The sequence below is a fragment of the Chiloscyllium punctatum genome, chromosome 2, assembly GCF_047496795.1.
Source record: "Chiloscyllium punctatum isolate Juve2018m chromosome 2, sChiPun1.3, whole genome shotgun sequence".
NCBI lineage: Eukaryota > Metazoa > Chordata > Chondrichthyes > Orectolobiformes > Hemiscylliidae > Chiloscyllium > Chiloscyllium punctatum.
This window is the reverse complement of record NC_092740.1, coordinates 87,315,346-87,336,388: the sequence shown is the minus strand read 5'-3', so window position 1 is coordinate 87,336,388 and position 21,043 is coordinate 87,315,346. Positions and strand designations below refer to the sequence as shown.

The 21,043-nt window shown below is 41.8% G+C and overlaps 1 protein-coding gene across 2 annotated transcripts in view; it reads right to left on the bottom strand.

The window, feature by feature from the left end:
- Nucleotides 1-21,043, bottom strand: part of vps13a (vacuolar protein sorting 13 homolog A) — a 419,442-nt gene that overhangs the window by 379,574 nt on the left and 18,825 nt on the right. For both annotated transcript variants that reach the window (XM_072585252.1, XM_072585262.1), the window contains exons 2-3: nt 12,593-12,636; nt 714-756 (exon numbers count right to left, since the gene is read on the bottom strand). In XM_072585252.1, coding sequence (XP_072441353.1) covers nt 714-756; nt 12,593-12,636 — 87 coding nt within the window. The remainder of the gene's footprint in view (nt 1-713; nt 757-12,592; nt 12,637-21,043) is intronic.

Genomic DNA, 21,043 nt, shown 5'->3' with positions numbered 1-21,043 from the left:
CTCCCTTCTGCTGGTATGGACCTCCTCTTCTTAACTCCATGCATTTGTGGCCTCTACAGGTTTGTAAAGGTTACACTTAGTTAACATTCATTAATTCATATCACTTAGCCAAAGTGACATGATTTCTTAGACAGGTCAGCTGCAGCTCAACATTCCAAGTAATTTTCTGACCCTCTCTCAAAAAAAAGGGACCAGACATGCTCAGCACTCAACAGCAAAAACTAAATTTACCTTCACTCTAGAATCCAAGTTCCCAAATAATATAATTTATAACCTTTCATAAATTATCCTGGGAATGTGAATTAGAACATACTGGTTACTCAAATTTGCAAGGTTAACCTTTAACATCTTCATTAATATCAATAGGTCAAAGTACCATAAGATTGTCCACACAGACATAATAAAAAGGAAAATTCTGCAAAGTATTCAGCAAGTCTAGCAGCACGTATGGGTGGGGGGGGGGGGGGGAACAATTTGCATCTTGATTGATTACCTTTCTTCACAACAGGGACAAGGCAGAGGGAGATAGCAGGCTTGAAGTTAAATACAGTAGCAAGTTAAAAAAGAAGCGGCAATTTAGTGAAGAATTCTACCCAGATGATATGTCATGACACTCAGACACCAGTCAAATAAATGCACCTAAAAAAGACAAAGTTCTCCTAACCTTATACATTATAACAATAACAGTATGGAGAGGACAAGAAGGTACTTACCAATATGACCAGCTTTAACTTTGAATGGAACATTAAGCTCACACTGGAAGAAGAAAATAAGAATCAATATTTTTGTTTAAAGCCATTATACTCTAATACAATTTACCCTCTATATCACCACATTCCTCAAGACTTTTTAACCTTGTTCCAACAGATTTAGTAATTACATGTTTGGTACAGTAACGACGGAAGGGGTGTTTGGTGATGGAAAGAGAACACAGAACACCAGTAGCCCAGCAGCCTAACCTTGGGGTCGTAGAGAGTCATCGAATCATACAGCATGGAAACAGACCCTATGGTTCAACCAGTCCATACCAAAGGTCTGGCCAACCAGATACTAGATTTTCCAAAACTTTAATTCAGACATCCAATGTTAGGTCAGAATTTGGATCACTATGTAAGCAAGCAGAATGTCCATTGAACGTGAGGAACCTGTAACATCAAACTTGCTAGTGAAGGAGTGCAAAGTCCAACCATACATTTCTGGTCAATGATATCAGTTTTAATGAAATAAAATATAGAAATTGCAAAAGTTTAACCAATGAAAATAGAGAGGGGCAGGAAAACAGAAGTTCCAGTATTGGAAGAGGGGGCAGAGTCATTTAAGCGCCAAAAGATTCTTGGCACAAAACAAAGAAAGTGAGTATAGTAGAAAGAAATGGGTATGCGCAAATAAGGCAAGACAGGCTGCAAAAGCAACTGCCTCAACACAACAGGAAGGAAAATAGGAACTTGGATGATAGGCCATTCAGCCCAACAACTACTCTGCCATACAACTAGATAGCTGATGGCTGATCTGTTACCTAAACACCATTTTCCCCACACTATCCCCATATTCTTTGACACTTTCAATTTTTGGGAGATATACATACACACATATATACACACGTGTGCGCGCACACACACACACACACACACACACACACAAACAGGCTCACCTTCCATGACCCCCAAGTAGAGAATTACAAAGATTCAAGATCTTGAGTGAAGAAATTCTTCACTCTCTTATTCTGAGACTACAGCCCCTGGTTGTAGACACTCAACAAGAGAAAAAATCTTTTCTGCACCTACTCTGTCAAGCCCTCTGAGCATTTTTGATGTTGCAATGAGATTATCTCTCATTCTCCAAAACCCTAGAGAATAAGTGTCTAATTTTACCAATCTCTCCTCACAGCACAATTCACCTTCCAAGAGTAGAACTGGAAATAAAAATCACTATCGCCGGCAAAAAGACTTGGGAAAACCCTGAAGACTGAGGAGTTCTGAGGGTCAGATGGCATACATAGGGTTACAGAGTTATACAGGTGTACAGCATGGAAACAGACCCTTTAGTCCACTCACCCAGGCTGACCAGATACCAGGCCATTCATTTAAAAAACAAGGCCAAGAACGTAAACACATGCGCGAGGCTGGGCTTCCGTTTTTCTATCGTGAGACGGAGTTTCTGGAAACGGATACTGTAAATGGTCTTGCGATCACAGAAGCTCTTTGGGACCTTGTTGATGCTGGGATTTCACAGTAAGGGCTTAGTCCTTCTCATTTTAACCTGTAATTTGCAGACTGCAAAGCTTACTTTGTTTAAATAGGAGATTCATTAAAATTATAGATTTAGTGGAGCACAGCCTTAGATCAGTATGACTTCCTCTGTTTAAGCTAAAATTGATTATCCAAATAATCAAATTATCCGAATGAAACAGTGCCCGCCTATCTCGTTGGGATATTTGAGGTTCTTCTGTACTCGGGTGCCTTTTAAAATGTTGTAATTGTATCAGCCTCCACCACTTACTCTGACAGCTTATTCCATGCACCTTCTGCTTGAAAATGTTGCCCCTTATGTCCCTTTTAAATCTTTCTCCTCTTACTTAAAATTTATGCCGTACAGTTTTGAACTCCCCCAATTTCAGGGATAAGACCTTGTCTATTTATCCTATCCATGTCCCTCATGACTTTATAAGCCTCTAAGGTCACCTATCAGCCTCTGACGTTCCAAGGAAAATAGCCCCAGCCTATAGCATTTGAGACACAGAGGAGCAGATTGAGGGGCAAATTTTGAAAAGGTGCAAAAGTAACAGGATTGTTGTCATGGGTGACTTCAACTTCCCTAATATTGACTAGAACCTCCTTAGTGCAAATAGTTTGGATGGAGTGGATTTTGTCAGGTGTGTCCAGGAACGATTCCTGACTCAATATATAGATAGGGCAACTAGAGAGGAGGCCACATTGGATTTGCGCTTGGCAATGAACCAGGCCAGGTGTCAGATCTCTCTATTTGAAAGCATTTCAGTAATAGTGATTACAACTCCCTGACCTTTACTACAGTCAGTCATCGAGAGGGATAGGGGAAGACAGTATGGAAAAGTATTTAATTGTGGAGGGGGAATTACAATGCTATTAAGGCAGGAACTGGGCACCTAAATTGGGAACAGGTGTTCTCAGGAAAATGCACGGCAGAAATGTGGAAGTTGTTTAGAGAGCACTTCCTGTAGTGCCGGATAAGTTTGTCCTACTGAGGCAAGAAAGGGATGGTAGGGAGAAGGAACCTTGGATAACAAGAGACATGGAATATCTAGTCAAGAGGAAGAAGGAAGCTTAACATTGGGGAAGCAAGGATCAGACTGGGCTCTAGAGAGTTACAACATAGACAGGAAGGAACTGATGGACTTAGGAGAGCTAAGGGGAGAAGCAAAAAGCTTTAGCAGGTAGGATTAAGGAAAACCCTAAGGCATTCAACACCCTAGGGCAAGGAACAAGAGGATGGCCAGAGTGAGGATAGGGCTGATCAAGGATAGTGGAGGAAACTTGTGCCTGAAGTCAGAGGAGATAAGGGAAGGTCCTTAAATGAATATTTTGCTTCAGTATTCACTCGTGAGAGGGACTTCGTCGTTTGTGAGGACAGCATGAAACAGGCTGATATGCTTGAACAGGTTAATGTTATGAAGGAGGAAGTGCTAAAAATTTTGAAAAACGTAAGGATAGGTAAGTCCCCTGGACTAGACAGGATATACCTAAAGTTACTACAGCAAGTGAGGCAAGAGATTACTGCACCTTTGACGATGATCTTTGCATCCTCACTATCCACTAGAATACTGCCAGATGATTGGAAGGTAGCAAACGTTATTCTTTTGTTTGAGAAAGGGAATAGGGATAATCCTGGAAATTATAGACCAGTCTTATGTCAGTAGTGGGCAAATTATTTGGAGAGGATTCCAAGAGACAGGATTTATGATTATTTGGAAAAGCATAACTGGATTAGAGACCATCAGCATGACTTTGAGGGGCAGGTCATGCCTCACAAGCCTTATTGAATTTTTTTGAGGATGATGTGACAAAACACATTAAAAAGGTACAGCAGTGGATTTGATGGACATGAATTTTAGCAATGCATAGGTAAGATTCCCCATGGTAGGCTCATTCAGAAAGCGAGGAGACATGGGCTACAGGGAGATTTGGCGGTCTGGATACAGAATTGTCTGGTCCATAGAAGACAAAAGGTGGTAGTAGGTGGAAAGTACTCAGACTGGAGCTCGGTGACCTGTGGTGTTCCACAGGGATCTGTTCTGGGACCTTTGAACTCTGTGATTCTTATAAATCACTTTGATGAGGAAATGGATAAGAGGGTGCAGAGGAGATTTACCAGGATGCTGCCTGAACTGGATGGAATATCTAATGAGGAAAGGTTAAGGGAGCTAAGGCTTTACTCACTGGAACAAAAAAAAAGGATTAGAGGTGACTTGATAGAGGTGTACATGATGATGACAGGCATAGATAGTGGATAGTCAGAGCCTTTTCCCTAGGGTAGAAATGGCTATCACAAGGGGGCATAATTTTAAAGTGACTGGAGGAAGGTTTTGGGGAGGTATCAGACGGTTGTTTACAAAGAGTGGTGTGTGCTTGGACTGCACTGCCAGCAATGGTGGTAAAGTCAGATACATTAGGGACATTTAAGCAACTCTTGGATAGGCACATAGATGCTAGTAAAATGGATATGTAGGTTAGTTCGATCTTAGTGTAGGATAAAAGGTCAGCACAACATAGAAGGTGAAGGGCTTGTCATGGGATGTACTGTTCTATGTATGTTTTATCTGAGCTGAAAATGTGTTGCTGGAAAAGCGCAGCAGGTCAGGCAGCATCCAAGGAACAGGAGAATCGACGTTTCGGGCATAAGCCCTTCTTCAGGAATTGCGAGGTCGGTGGAGGCGGAAGTGATGTCATGGTCCGCGGCGGCGGTTGTTGCCACGGGCGCTGGAGAAGGGCTTATGCCCGAAACGTCGATTCTCCTGTTCCTTGGATGCTGCCTGACCTGCTGCGCTTTTCCAGCAACACATTTTTAGCTCTGATCTCCAGCATCTGCAGTCCTCACTTTCTCCTCCTATGTATGTTTTATGTTCTATTCAGCCTCTGCCTGTAGCTCAAACTCTCCAACCCTGGCAACATCTTGTAAATCTTTTCTGAATCCTTTCAAGTTTCACAACATCCTTCCTATAGCAGGGGGACCAGAATTGCATGCAGTATTCCAAAGGTGGCCTAACCAACGTCCTTCACAGCTACATGTCAAACTAACCTACATACCTTTCATTTTACTATCATCCATGTGTCATCCCATTTCCCCCTCAGTTGAAGCAAAACACTCAATACACAGTATAGTTTTACCCCCTTCATCTTTATTCCGGGCCCTGGAGGGAGAGAGAATGATCGCCCGTGCGCAGGGACATGAGTTCTCGGTCTTCTCTTTCAAATAGCAGTTGTTAATTAATTATATAGTCACTTTACAGGGAAGAGAACCCCGATAAGGCAACATACATATTCATTGAGAGACTGTTATAATCAGCGAGTGTCAATACTAAAGATTAAGCCATCTGCTGTTACACAATGAATGTTCTTAACCTTAACTGGCTTCACATAATGAATACGTTCCACCTTGTTAAACTGACCTTACATACTAAATGCTTCCAATGTGGTTAAATGGCTCAACGTAATGAATGCTTTTTCACCTTGTTAACCCATTACCTTTGCCTCCAGCACCCCATTATTAACTGCAAGTTCTTTTCTTATGCGCAGCACGGTGGCACAGTGGTTAGCACTGCTGCCTCACAGCACCAGAGACCCGGGTTCAATTCCCGCCTCAGGCGACTGACTGTGTGGAATTTGCACATTCTCCCACAGTCCAAAAAAAAGTGTAGGTTAGGTGAATTGGCCATTCTAAATTGCAGGTTAAGTGAAGGGGTAAATGTAAGGGAATGGGTCTGGGTGGGTTGCGCTTCGGTGGAACAGTGTGTGGGCTTGTTGGGCCGAAGGGCCTATTTCCACACTGTCAGTAACCTAATCTGATCCGAGTCATGCTCAACTGAACCCCATTTCACAAAACCCAAAACTTAACTCTTTCCCTACCTGCTCATTGCCTATACACTTTCTCACATGTGCCTATACATGAGTTACTGAAATGTATATCGTCAGAACAGCAACCAAAACTCAGGTATCCATTTAACAGCTAATTGTCATTTTTTCTATTTTAAAAAAGCCCATTTCTTAACTGTTTTTTATACCGGCAGCTGTGGCTGTACTTAAATTCAGAAAATACTTTCTATCTCAAAGTGACCATACACTCTCAACTTTGTAGCAATACTATTGCATTAGAAGCAGCTGAATACAGCATATTAAATTGAAACATACAAAAACAAACTGTTATTAAGCACAAGAGGATGACAGGCCTTGAATGGTGTTGAGAGGTGGTTGAAGACTAGTACTGCATCTTCAGTATTTGCATGCAAAAGGAGTAGAAAAGTGAGGGACGGGATACGGGAGTGACTAAGTAGCGGGACACAAGGTTTGAGCAGGGGATTATAGAATCTCTACAGTGTGGAAGGAAGCCATTTGGCCCATCGAGTCCACATGGGCTCTCCAAAGAGCATCCTACATAAACCCACCCCACCATCCCTGTATCCCTGCATTTCCCAGGGATAAAATCAACCTAGCCTGCACACCACTGGTCACCATGGACACTTTAGTGTGGTCAATCCACCTAACCTGCACATCTTTCGACTGTAGTCAGGAAACTAGAACATCTGGAGGAAACCCTCTCAGACATGGGGAGAATCGTCTGTGTAGAGTTTGCAGAGTCACCAAAGGGTGGACTCAAACCTAGGTTCCTGGCACTTTAAAAGATGCAGTGCTAACCACTGTGCTGCCCAATGGTGTTAGGGAATGAAATGATACAAGGAAAAGGCAAGAGAACATATATTTGATGGTGGCAATTATCCAGGTGGTAATCCTTTGAATATAGAGGCTAATGAAAACAAGGGGAACCATATCATGACTATATAGTAGGGGTGGGGGGAATGAAATGCACAAGTAAATTGGATCAGGGGGAGGGACCTGTACACCATGGTTGGCAAGTAAGCTGGTTGAGGAGAAAGACATATTGGAAGTACTAGTACAGAAGATGCCATCATCTGAACAGATTGGATAGAGTCAGAACAACACAAAGACCTTTTGGTCCAACTCACCCATGCCAACAAGATTTTCTAAGCCGTACTAGACCCATTTGCCTGTATTTGGCCCATATCCCTCAAACCTTTCCTATTCACGTACCTGTCCAAAATGTCCTTTAACATTCTAACTGTTCTCACCTCTATCACTTCTTCTGGCAGCTCGTTCCATATATACAACTATCTATATGGAAAACGTTGCCCCTCAGGTTTCTTTTAAATCCTTCCCCTCTAACCTTAAATCTATGCCCTTTAGTTTTGGACTCCCCTACCCTGCAGAAAGGATTTGGCTATTCACCTTATCTATGGCCCTCATGATTTTATAAACATGAGGTCATCCCTCAGCCTCCAATACTTCAGGGAAAAGAAAACTCCCAATCTAACCAGCCACTCCTTATGATTCACCTTTCCAGTTTCAGTAATGTACTTGTAAATCTTTTCTGCACCTATTCCAGTTTAATAGCTCCTCCCTATAGCAGAGTGACCAGAATTGTATTGAGTATTTCAGATGTAGTTTCACCAATTTCTTGTATAACCACAAGATGACATCCCAACACTTATATTCAATATTTTGAGCAATAAAAGCAAGCGTGCCAAATGCCTTTTTCACCACTCTATCTACCTGTGATGCCACTTTTAAAAGGAACTACTTACCTGTACCCCTAGTCTCTGTTTGACAATACTCCCCAGGACCCAAACATTAATGGTGCAAGCCCTGCGCTGGTCTGTCTTAACAAACTACAACACCACTCATTTATCTAAATTAAACTCCATTTGCCACTCCTCAGCCCATTGGTCCAGTCAATCAAGATCCCATTATACTCTTAGATAATTTTCACTGTCCACTACACCATAAATTTTGGCATCATCTGCCAACTTAGTAACCACATCTATATTCTCATCCAAATTGGTTAAGTAAAAGAAACAGTGGAACCAGCACCAATCCTTACAGCACACCACTGGTCAAAGTCCCACCCTTTCCCTATCTCTAACCAGGAACCAAACACAACAATAACCCTCGACCACCAGCCTCTGTCTCCCAATATCAAGCAAATTTTGTATCCAATTGGCTAGCTCGCCTTGGATCTAACCTTTCTAACCAGTGAATCAGGTGAATATTTACTGAATTCTTGCTGAAGTCCACGTCAATAACAACTACCATTCTGCCTGATCAGCTCTTCATAAAACTCAAGTTTAAGAGAGAATATTTCCCTACACACAAAGCAATGCTGACTATCTTTAGTCAGTTCTTGCCTTTCCAAATACATGTAACTCCTCTTTCTCAGAATCCCCTCCAACAACTTACCCACTGATATCAGGCTCACCAGTCTATGGCTCCCTGGCTTTTGTTTGTAAGGCTTCTTAAATAATGACAACATTAGCCACTATCCAGTGCAATTTGCTTGATGGTGGGAGACAGAGGGTGATGGTACAAGGTTATTGTTCAGAGTGGAGCCCTCTGACCAGTGGTGTGCTGCCAGTCTTCTGCTACCTAACCAGCGCCTGTGAACGACAAATATCTCTGTTAGGAACCTGATTCTCTCCCAAGTTACTCTTTTGCCTTTATTGTACTTGAAGAATCTCTTTGGATTCTCCTTTACTCTATTTGCTAAAGCTATCATGTCCATTTTTACCCTCCTGATTTCCCGCCTCAAGTATGCTTCTACTGCTTTTAGGAATTCATTCATTCCCTGCTAACCACCAACATATGCTTCCTTCTATTTCTTGACTAAACCCTCAATGTCCCTAGTCATCCATACTCCTACCAGCCTTGCCCTTCACACGAACAGGAACATACTGTCGCTCAACTCTCACTGTCTCACTTTTGAAAGCCTCCCAATTCCCAATCACGCCTTTACCTGTGAACAAACATCACCCAATCAACTTTTGTAGTTCCTGTCTAATACTGTCAAAATTGGCTTTGCTCCAATTTAGAACTTGAAATGAGAGAGAAGGCCTATGCTTTTCTATAAGTTGTTTAAAACTAATAGAATTATGGCCACTGGTCCCAAAATACTCCCCACTAGCATCTCAGTCTTACCTACCTTATCTTCCCTTGAGAAATAAGACAGAGTTTTGCTCCTTCTTGAATAGGTATATCTACACCCTGCACCCGTTCCTCAGCTGTACATTAATCTGCCTATCTTCCTGTTCCTATTCTCACTAACACATGGCATTAGGAGTAATCCAGAGATCACTTGAGTTCCCTTGAGCTCCTGCTTTTTAACCTCCTACCAACTTCTTATATTCATTGTGCAGAACTGCATTCCTTTTCTCTACCTATGTTGCTGGTACCAATGTGTACAATGACCTCCAGTTGCTCATGCTCCCCTTTGGAGAATTTTCCGAAACCGCTCTCGGATGTCCTTGACCCTGACACCAGGGAGGCAACACATTATCCTGAAGTCTCGCCCATAACTGCAGAAATGCTTGTCTGTGCCTATCAAAATTGCCCAGAGATGACACCAAAATTGGGGGAGTAGTGGATAGCAAAGGAGGTTACCTTGGATCTTGATCAAATGGGCCAATGGGCTGAGGAGTGGCAGATGGAGTTTAATTTAGATAAATGCGAGGTGCTGCATTTTTGGAAAGCAAATCTTAGCAGAACTTATACTCTTAATGATAAGGCCCTAGGGAGTGTTGCTGAACAAGCAGACCTTGGAGTGCAGGTTCATAGCTCCTTGAGAGTAGAGTCATAGGTAGATAGGATAGTGAAGGTGGCGTTTGGTGTGCTTTCCTTTATTGTTCAGAGTATTGAGTACAGGAGTTGGGAGGTCATGTTGCAGCTGTACAGGACATTGGTTAGGTCACTTTTGGAATACTGCATGCAATTATGGTCTCCTTCCTATTGGATGGATGTTGTGATACTTGAAAGGGTTCAGAAAAGATTGATATGGATTTGCCAGGGTTGGAGGATTTGAGCTATAGAGAGAGGTTGAATAGGCTAGGGCTGTTTTCCCTGGAGCATGGGAGGCTAAAGGGTGACCTTATAGAGGTTTATAAAATCATGAGTGGCATGGATAGAGTAAATAGATAAGGTCTTTTCCCTCAGGTTGGGAAGTCCAGAACTAGAAGGCATAGGTTTAAGAGTGAGAGGGGCAAGATATACAAGGGACCTAAGAGGCAACATTTTCAGAGGGTAGTGCGTGTATAGAATAGACTGCCAGAGGAAGTAGTGGAGGCTGGTACAATTGCAACACACTTAAAAGGTATCTGGATAGGTATATGAATAGGAAGAGTTTGAGGGATATGGCCTGGGTGCTGACAGGTGGGACTAGATTGGGTTGGGATGTCTGGTCGGAATGGACGAGTTTAGACTGAAGATTCTGTATTCATGCTGTACATCTCTATGACTCTATATCCCACTTAACAGCAGAACCAGTCATGGTGTCAAAGACCTGGTTGTCACTGCTATGTTCCTCTGACACACTACCTCCCTCAAAAGTGTCCAACACAGTAGACTTGTTTGAGAGGGGAATATCCAGAGCAAACCCCTGCTAGCAATCACTCATCTATCTGACTGCACCTGTGGTATGACCACTTTCTGAAGCTACGCTCTATCACACGTTGCTTCCTATATGCTCCTCAGTGTCCCCAACTGATCTGATAGAAGCCGCAACCAAGACACACTTCCTGCAAATGTAGTCACCACAGACAGTCAACTACTCCCTGATCTTCCGCTTCACACAGAAGGAGCATACCACTCCGTTGACTGTCATCTCAGGGAAAGTAGGATAACACTTACAGGAAACAAAAAAAAGGGAGAAAAAGCGTAGTCAAAGGTAGCTTGAGAGAGTCTCCAGCCTTACATAAATTATTATTTGAATGCCTCTCTCCAGAAATGTAAAGAAATGCCAAGGAAAAACAAGAAGAGTCAGAAAAGGACCAGTTGCATTTAAGAGAAAGATGGAAATCAGAAACAAAAAAACTGATTAAACTTCCAATTCATGGCAAGAACAGGAAGTGACTGATACAAGTCAACACATGAGAGAAAGATATCAGGAAGGAGGCCTAAATATGCCAGGAATAAGCAATGAGACAATTCCTGGAATCACCTTGGCCTGAGGAAACCCATTTAAATTGAAGTTATCACTTTTAAATTTGAGTGTCAAAAAGGTGGGCTTGGCTGGGATTCTTGCAGAAACTCAAAGCAATAGCTTTTGATTAGAAAAAGAGTGATGAGGAGGAGGTGCTTTTCAAAGTGAGAACACATTCAGCCAGGCAGAAGAGGGGGACAATGAAAAGAAACCAGTTGGATCTCCTTTCAAATGTAATTGCCCCAAAACACTAACCGCATTATACAGGCTTATATAAACACTTGACCGATTCAGAAAAAAAACTTGATGCAGATGCTGGACATCTCAAAACAATTTTGATGCTTTCAAAATTAAATTTATCAGGAATTTCACAATTCAAAGGCCAAAAGGCCAATAATACATAGGTCCAGAGGAACTGGCCAGATCTCAAATTGGACTTTTTTTTTAAGATTAGATCAGATTACTTACAGCGTGAAAACAGGCCCTTTGGCCTAACAAGTCGACACCGACCCTCCGAAGAGCAACCCACCCAGACCCATTCCACTACATTTACCCCTTCACCTGACACTACAGGCAAATTAGTATGGCCAATTCACCTAACCGGTACATCTTTGGACTGTGGGAGGAAACCGGAGCACCCGGAGGAAATCCACGCAGACACAGGGAGAATGTGCAAATTCCACACAGACAGTTGAACAGGGAATTGAACCCAGATCTCTGGCACTGTGAGGCAGCAGTGCTAACCACTGTGCCACCATGCCACCCAAGTTTCCGGTCTGCAAATCCTTCAATCACCATTCTAGTTTCCTTTCACACTCAAAGGCCAATAACATTCAGGTCCTAATGAAATTGGTCAGTTTGAGACATCTAGATTATGCCAAACATCACACCAAACCTGCAAGCGTTCCCAAAGAACAGGCAAAAAAAAAATCAATTTAACAGAGTCTATTGTAAACCAAAAATAAAGTATTACCAATTGGCGCTTACAACCGCTCCTTGTTGCTCCATTTCAGTTATGCCAGAACTTCCGTTCCTCAAGCTATTACAGCCCTTGGATTAAACATGGACAGACGAGGACTTACAGTGATGGCATCATACATCAAATAACATTTGACCTGACAGACAACTGACCTACTTTCTCATTTGTTTCTTCTTCATAGCTCGATGCTTGTTCATTCACCTAATGGTAAAGGACAATTCAGTAGAGACCTCACTAACAATATATACCTCTAAGTTTTCATCCTCATCCCTCTCCGACATTGGGGAGTTAAATTTCAGCTTACTGTTTTATTTGTCATAAAAAAACAAGTACAACCAAATCATTTGCAAAATTTAAAAAACAAATTAAGTTACTTACCAATGCATTTTCTTTTATTTCCAGGTTATTGAGAACTACATCTCCTGTGAAAAAATAAATAATTTAATTTTCATTAGTAATTAAACCATGCAGCCTGAGGGAGAAAGTAGTAATATCAGGAAACAATATAGACATCTAAATGCAATACATAATCAAGCCCCAGCAGGATAAGATTGAATGAATTTCTATATTCGAATTAATAGTAAAATTTTACTTATTTTGTATAATAAAACCTCTATGGGGCTGCTGTCAAATAAAAGACTTCTTAACATCGTTAAAATAGGAATGTGATTATACACGTGATTATACACACCATTTTCTATTTCATTACAAAGATGAATAATAAGATACCCGTTCCTTTGTAGCAACAATAAGGAGTTTTATAGCTCCAAAAGACAGGTAGGACTGATGCTGAGACTGTGTTAAACATATTGACTTCAAGTCATCTCCAAAGTCAAAAACAGAGTCAGGGTCTATTATTTCTTGATGCTACAAATCTCTCTCTCACACACATATACACAAACAAATAGTAGCGTGTAAAAGTACAGATACTGTAATGGATGGTGACAACTCTTGCCTCAGATAGTTTGATCATTTACTTTGTTACGAACAAGTGAAACATAGCAGGATCCTCTCTTACTTCCTCCATCTCTCAACTTACTGAAGGCAGATGCATTTTTAAAAAAAACTGTTTTTGAAAGTTACAGCATTCCAGGTTAAAATAAAGTGAAGTCTTGAAAAAAGTTCCTTTTGCAGCAGAGGAGATCTAAAACATACAAAAAAGGTAGATAAATCCCCAGGACCTGATCACACATTTCCCAGAATTTAGTGGGAAGCTAGGGAAGAGGTTGCTGGACCCCTTAAGATATTTGTATCATCAACAGTCACAGGTGAGGTGCCAGAAGACTGGAGGTTGGCTAATGTGATGTCACTATTTAAGAAAGGTGGTAGGAAAAAGCCAGGTAGCTATATACTGATGAGCCTTACGTCAATGGTGCGTAAATTATTGGAAGGGATTCAGAGGGACAGGATTTGCATGTACTTGGAAAGGCAAGAACTTCAACAGATTTGTTCAGGGGAAAATCGCATCTCAGTGACTAAAGAAAGTTTTTTTTTGGAAGAGGTAACAAATCACCGAAGGAAGAGTGGCAGACATTATCTGTGGACTTGAAGTGTTCAACAAAGGTTCCACATGGTAGACTGATTAGAAAGTTTAGATCACATGGGATCTGGGGGAAGCTAGCCAATTGAATACAAAATTGACTCAAAGGCAGGAGACAGAGGTTCATTTTCAGTCTGGAGGCCTGCGACCAGCAAACGTGCCACAAGGATCAGTGCTGAGTCCACTGCATTTCATCATTTATAAAAATGATTTTCAAGGTTTGCATAAAGATTTGTAGCTTGGGTGCCAGCTGGCATAGTTGTAGGTATGTTTGCTGAGCTCGAAGTTGATTTGCAGACACTCCATCCCCTGTCTAGGTGACATCTTCAGTGCTGTGGAGTCGCCTGTGAAGCAGCCTGTGAAGCACTGCTGTACTATGTCTTCTGGAATTTATTTAGTTCTGTTCCTGCTGTTTCCGGCATGGAAGCTTGTAAATTATGTTGGTCTCGCACATGATGAGTATAGGATCTTTCATTCTGGTGAGTTGTTGTCCAAGTGTAGCTGTCAGTTTATGGGCTGTCATGAATCCCAGTGGTCAGAGAAGCCTGGCTGTCGGGTCCAAGACATTTTTAAAAAAATATATTAAAAAGTTGCATGACCATTAAGCTAGGTCATGGCACATCCTTGTCACGTTGTCTGTCTGTTAGGAATCTGCAGATGAAGTTGCAGGGATATCATTTCTTGGTGAAGTCTCTGTAAAGGTGTTCTTCTTCCCCTCGTCAGTCGGGAGTGCTACAATGTGTTGTAGCCCTTTTGAACAGGGTCCAAATGCAGCTTCTCGTGTTCAGGTGGTTGCATGCAAAGACTGCACAGAACACTATAGAAGTCAAACAAGCTAACAACTAACAATCCACATCCACGAATATCAACTAGAACACTATCAACTGTCCCTAGTAGCCATACACAAAGGATGACAAGGACCACAAATTCAGCTGATCAATACAACAATCATTGGACAAGCTAAACAGATGACAGCCACAGAATTCCTAGAAGCATGGCACTCATCCACAGACAAGCACATTGTAGTGGCTGGTATAGTCCAGGTCAATGAACAACTGGAACAGACAACCAGAAGCAGCAGAAACAGAACCAAAGAAATTCCAGAAGACAGTACAGCAGCACTTCACAGGAGGGTCCAAAGCACTGAAGAAGTCACCTAGACAGGGGTCAAAACATCTACAAACCAACTTCCCAGCTCAGCAAACATACCCCCAAGTATGATAAATGATTTGGATTGGAATACAGGAGAGGTACAATTAGAAAGTTTGCAGATGACACTGAAATAGGTGATGTAGTGGATAGCAAGGAAGAGTACAACAGGATATTGACCAGATGGGCTAATGAGCTGAGGATTGGCCGATGAAGTTTAATTCAGATAAATGTGTGGTGTTGCATTTTGGCAAGGCAATCCAGGGCAGGCCTCACACGATTAATGGTACAACCCTGGGGACTGCTGCCGAACAAACAGGCCTAGGTGCGCAGGTTCATATGTGCTTGAAAGTGGAGTTGCAGGTAAACCAGGTGGTGAAGAAATGCATTTAGCATACTGGATTTCATTGGTCAGTGCATGGAGCACACGAATTGGCTGTGCAGGTCATTGCTGAAGCCACTTTTAGAATACCTCAGGTTTCTTGTTACTCTTCTCTAGGAAGAATGTTGTTAAACTTGAGAGAGCGTAGAAAAAATTTACAGGACGTTGCCAGGACCAGAGGATTTTTGAGTTAGAGGTTGAATAGGCTGGGCTTTTTTCACTGAAACATTAGAGGCTGAGGGGCGACCTTATAGGAGGTTTATAAAATCACGAGGGGCATGGATAGGGTTGTGGCCGGACAGGCTGCTCAAAAATGATGGACTTACAAGAAACTGGATAATAAAAAAGCATGCTAGGAAATCAAATCAAGTCAAGCATTGGCCAAAAGTATCATAGAACATTACAGCACAGTACAGGCCCTTCATCCCTCTGTTGCGCCAATCTGTGAAACCAATCTGAAGCCCATCCATTCCATTCCATTATTATCCAATGACCATTTAAATGCCCTTAAAGTTGGTGAGTCTACTGCTGTTGCAGGCAGGGCATTCCATGCCCTTACTACTCTGAGTAAAGAACCTACCTCTGACACCTGTCCTTTATGTATCACCCCCTCACATTAAAGCTATGTCCCCTCGTGCTCACCATCACCAGAGGAAAAAGGCTCTCACTGTCCACCCTATGGGTATCTGTGCTAAAAAAAACACTGAAATTAACCAACTACAGACCCAGACAGACTGCAGGTACAGACAACACAATGTACAATTAAACCAGGCCATTCCCAGGACAATAGAAAACATTGAATTGTTTTCCACAACAAAAGGACCACCTCACACCCTTATTTGTGAAAGGCTAGAAACCTATGTGCCCCTCACACCTTCAGAAATAGAGGCTGAAGGATCATCCCATCAACACATCCATACCTGATTGGGCCCAATCATTCAGGGTGATCAAGCCTCGATTCCTACCAAAGACCCTCAGAAAAGCAGCACAAAAGCAGCCATGTTTAAGAATCACCATAACACCACCCTCGGGAACAGGAATACTTACAAAAGACCAACTAGCATGAAGAGGAGATGACCCTGGGACCACCAGAAGATCATCACCACGTGGATCAAGGCCAAGATCTAGTGTGGTGGCATTTAATCAAAGTCTTAGATTTATAATGTTAATTGTTAGTCGATAGTGTATTTGTTATTGTCACATTGAAATAGATAAAAGAACATTTATCACTATTAAGAATCGACTCACAGTACTTAGTTGAATATAAGGGTCAAAACGCACTATGGCAGACGCAACAGGGTGAATGGCCAAACTTCATTTCCCTAATGTTGGGGATGCGAGGGTCAGCAGGATCCAAAACTAAAGGGCATAGACTTAAGGTGAGAAGGGAAAGATTTCAAAAAGAATCTGAGGGGGTAATTTTATTAAGCAGCGGGTGCTACATATATGGAAAGAGCTACCAGAGGAAGTTGTGGAGGCAAGTACAACTATGACATTTAGATGGGTATACGAATGGGAAAGATTTAGAGAGAAGTAGATCAAATACTGGCAAGTGGGGCTAGGTCAGATTGGGATGTCTGGTCATGCAGACGGGTTGGATTGAAGTCTCTGTTTTAGTGTTTTATAACTCTATGACTCTGACGGGTAAATGGCATGTTTTCTCTGGAGTTTTGAAAAAGGCAGCTAAAAGCTTATCACTGAACACTAAGTGTATTCTGGCATCACAGTCAACCACAAAGCAAAAATGGCGGTAGTTCTGAAGATACTATATGCTTGGGACTTAAATGCAAAATTTCACTGTCAGTTGCTCCCTACAAAGGTGTAGGCCAATGGTTCCCTTTCCTGTCCACTTAAAAAAGAGAGAGAGAGAGAGAGAGAGAGAGAGAGAGGTTAAGGAAGATCAATTTGAAGTGGCTTGCTGCTTCACTCCAGTCAGGATGCAGTCAAAGCCCTCTAGCAAAAGAAAAAGCAGCTAGGTTACTCAGTCAGCAATGGCAAGTCTCTATGGTTAATGGAGCACCTGATAGGAGTTTAGGTAAGATTCTATTCCTTCACTGTTCTGGAATGCTGCTACTAAAAATATCTTGTTAAAAATAAAAATGATAAATCACATTTTATATCTGGCCATTGAAACATAATGTTGATAGTTCGTTTTATTTTCATATTTAACAAAAAAAGTTTTTTCTCACAGCCATTCAGAAGCCAGCAAGTCTCAAATCAATTGTGATCTAGTTTCTAGAGTATTGACAGTGGAATCATTAACCTAACAGCAGAGATCAGTTTGATTTTAATGGATTCTCAGTTAAATGTCTGAAAATGAAATTTGCATTTTAATGTCATGGCTTGCATGCAAGCTTGAACATGCCGGTTAGTTTCCAAGACATGGTGCTGATCCATGTATACTAGCAGGAAAAAATCACTTGACTGCTCAATTCAATTTTGTTGCAGAAGCAGAGTGTCTATTCGCCTCCTTAACATTTGAAAAGCAGAGAGTTTCCACTTTGATTTTATACTCAATAAATCCACAAGTCTAACTATACAAATGCAATTGCCAAACATCATACGACAATTTAAAAAAAAAGATAAGTGGGTGATGTTTGCAGAACGGTACAAGAGTAACAAAATAGAGGGATGAGGACTCTTAGGCGTGGGGCGATTCTGTGATCCTGGCAGAGCCCTACTGAGCATTGGTGAACAGGCTGTTGAGGAGCAAATGTTGTTTGCAGGCACAGATAATGATGCCTTTCATCAGTTTACTGTTTCTTAAATAAAGAATGGACAGATAGCAAGACAATTATCAAGATGGAATTTGTCCTGCCTATGAGGGAATTTTACATGCTGACCTTACCAGTGAGACCTATAGCCCACAGGGAAAAAAATTAAGGATCTTTCACCTTACCAAGTTGAGATCATTTGCCTTTAGAAGACTTCATTTTGTTGTAAGTCATTTCAAATTGGTTTTGATTGCGTGGAGGATTTTTGCTGTTGCTTTCCCTGTTCACAGACAACAAGATGCCCTATAAAATACCACAGGCTGGATAAGAGCAAAAGCCAACGAACACTTTGTGGATTACCATTTTTTTTAAATAAGCGTAAAGAGTGTAAATTCTGTTGCATCAGTCTTTTGGTCATTTACTGACCACTAAATGGTCAAGGAAATAACTTTGGTAATTAATACTTAAATCAAGACCTAGTACAAACTATACTGAGCCAAAAAACTTGAGGAAGATCATCTGGATGAACAAAAAATAGCTGAAGAAGTGAAATGTCATATTTATTCAAGTACCTTAAAATTAAAAAAAAAAATCAACGTTTGTATAAAGATTGGTAGCTGTGTCAGTTGTCATGGTTGTGGGTATGTTCGCTGAGCTGGGAAGTTCACTTACAGACGTTTCCTCCCCTGTCTAGGTAAGATCTTCTGTGCTTTGGAGCCTCCTGTGAAGCGCTGCTACACACAAACACTTTTGGAATTTATTTGGTTGCATTTCTGCCAGTTCCAGCTGTTCATTGCAGTGGCCAGTATATTGGGCCCAGGTCCATGTGCTTGCCTGTAGATGAGTGCCATGCTTCTAGGAATTGTGTGACTTTCCTCTGATTAGTTTGTCTTATGATTGTGGTGTTGTCCCAGTTGAATTTGTGATCATTGACATCTACGTGAATGGCTACGCAGGACAGCTGGTCATGGAATTTAGTGGCTAGTTGGTGTCCGTGGATGCAGATTGTTAGTTGTCTGCCTGTTTGCCTTATATAGCATTTCATGCAGTCTTTGCATGGAATCTTGTAAATTACAATGGTGTTGAAATGGGTATCGGGTCTTTTGGCCCAATGAGTTGTTATCGTGAGTGTGGCTGTCGGTTTATGGGCTGTCATGAATCCCAGTGGTCAGAGAAGGCTGGCTGTCAGTTCCAAGATGTTTCTGTAAGGTAACATGGCTCAGGTGCTGGCAGGTGAGACTAGATTGGGTTGGGATATCTGGTCGGCATGGACAGGTTGGATCGAAGGGTCTATTTCCATGCTGTACATCTCTATGACTCTATGTCCTCATCTGGTTTTTTGTCTATTAGGCATCTGCAGATGAAGTTGTGGGGATATCTGTTCTTGGAGAAGACTCTGTATAGGTCTTCTTCTTCTTTGCAGGTCGGGGGTGCTACAGTGTTGTAACCCTTTTGAACAGAGTCCTAATGCAGATTTTCGTGTATGTTTGGGTGGTTGTTGTTGTAATTCAGGACCTGATCAATGTGTGGCTTTCCTGTACACTTGTAGTGCATTCACCATTCTGTGTACTTTGTACCATTACATCCAGGAATGGGAGTTGGATTGTTGATGTCCTCCTTTCTCATAAATCTGGTCCCTGAATGTACGGTATTGATGATCCGGTGTGTTCTCCATTTGTCTTAATGATATCTACAGGTGTCATCTACATATCTGATCCAGATTTTGAGTTGGATTTTGTGATAGGGCTGTTTGTTCCAATCTCTGCATCACTGCTTCTGCTATGAGCCCAGAGATGAAAGAGCCCGTGAGGTGTCCAATTGATCTGTTCATACATTTGGTTGTTGAATGTAAAGTGCGCCATCAAGCACGGGTCTGGTAGTTTGCATATGCAGTCCTTATTGATGGGTTTTCCCATCGTATTCTCTGTTCTGCTTGTCCAGGAGGTTGGCTATTTGTCTCTCTGGCTAGAGTTTTGTCAATTGAAGTAAACAGTGCCATTACATCAAATGCGACCATTTCTTCATCCTCATCTATGTTTATGTTCTTGATGTTGTCTAGGAATTGATTATTGTGGAGTGTTTGGATCCACTGATAAGATGTTTTAGATTTTGTTTTTGCCACTTTAAGTGATGGCTTTCCCAGGAGTGCCATAATGGGTGAGTGGTATGTCTGGTTTGTGTACTTTGGGTAATCCCTAAAATCTTGGGGTGTTGTTGCTTTCTGGTTTCATCCTTTGTAGGTCAATTCTGGTTATCAGTCCTTTTTTTTTGCAAGTTCCATTGTGTTGTTTATTGCGTTGGTTAGCTGTAGTGTGGGGTCAAACTCCCTCTGTAGGTAGGTGTCAGGATCTGCAAGTGGTTTCTCTGCTTTCTGAATACTGTACATGGGGTCTTGCCCATGATAACCATCAGTCTGCACTTGTCTACTGATACTATCATTATGTTCCTGTCATTTTTGAATTTTTTAAGGCTTCTGTCTCTTTGGTGTTTAGGTTGTTCAATTGCCTTTTCTTTGATAGCGAGGATACATTGGTTTGTCTGACCGTTTGTGGTGTCTCTTTGTTTAGTCAGTTAGTTCTGAGTGTACATTCTAGTGCAGCTAGGAAGTCTGTTGTTTTTGCGTCCCTGTGGTAGTAACATCACGGAACTGACAGCCAGACGTCTCCGACCACTGGGATTCAGGATAACCCATAAACCAACAGCCACACAGAACAACTCACCAGGACAAAAAGACCCATTACTCATCATGTGCACGACTAATGTAATTTGCAAACTTCCATGCAAAGACTGCACAAAACACTATATAGGACAAATAGGCAGACAACTAACAATCCACATCCACCAACACAGCCCCTAGGAGCCATACACATAGATGGCAAGGACCACAAATTCAACTGGGACAACACACAATCATAGGACAAACCATACAGTGGACAGCCAGAGAATTCCTAGAAGCATGGCACTCATCCATGGACAAGCACATTAACCAGGACCCAGTGTACCAGCCACTACAATGAATAACTGGAACCAACAACCAGAAGCAG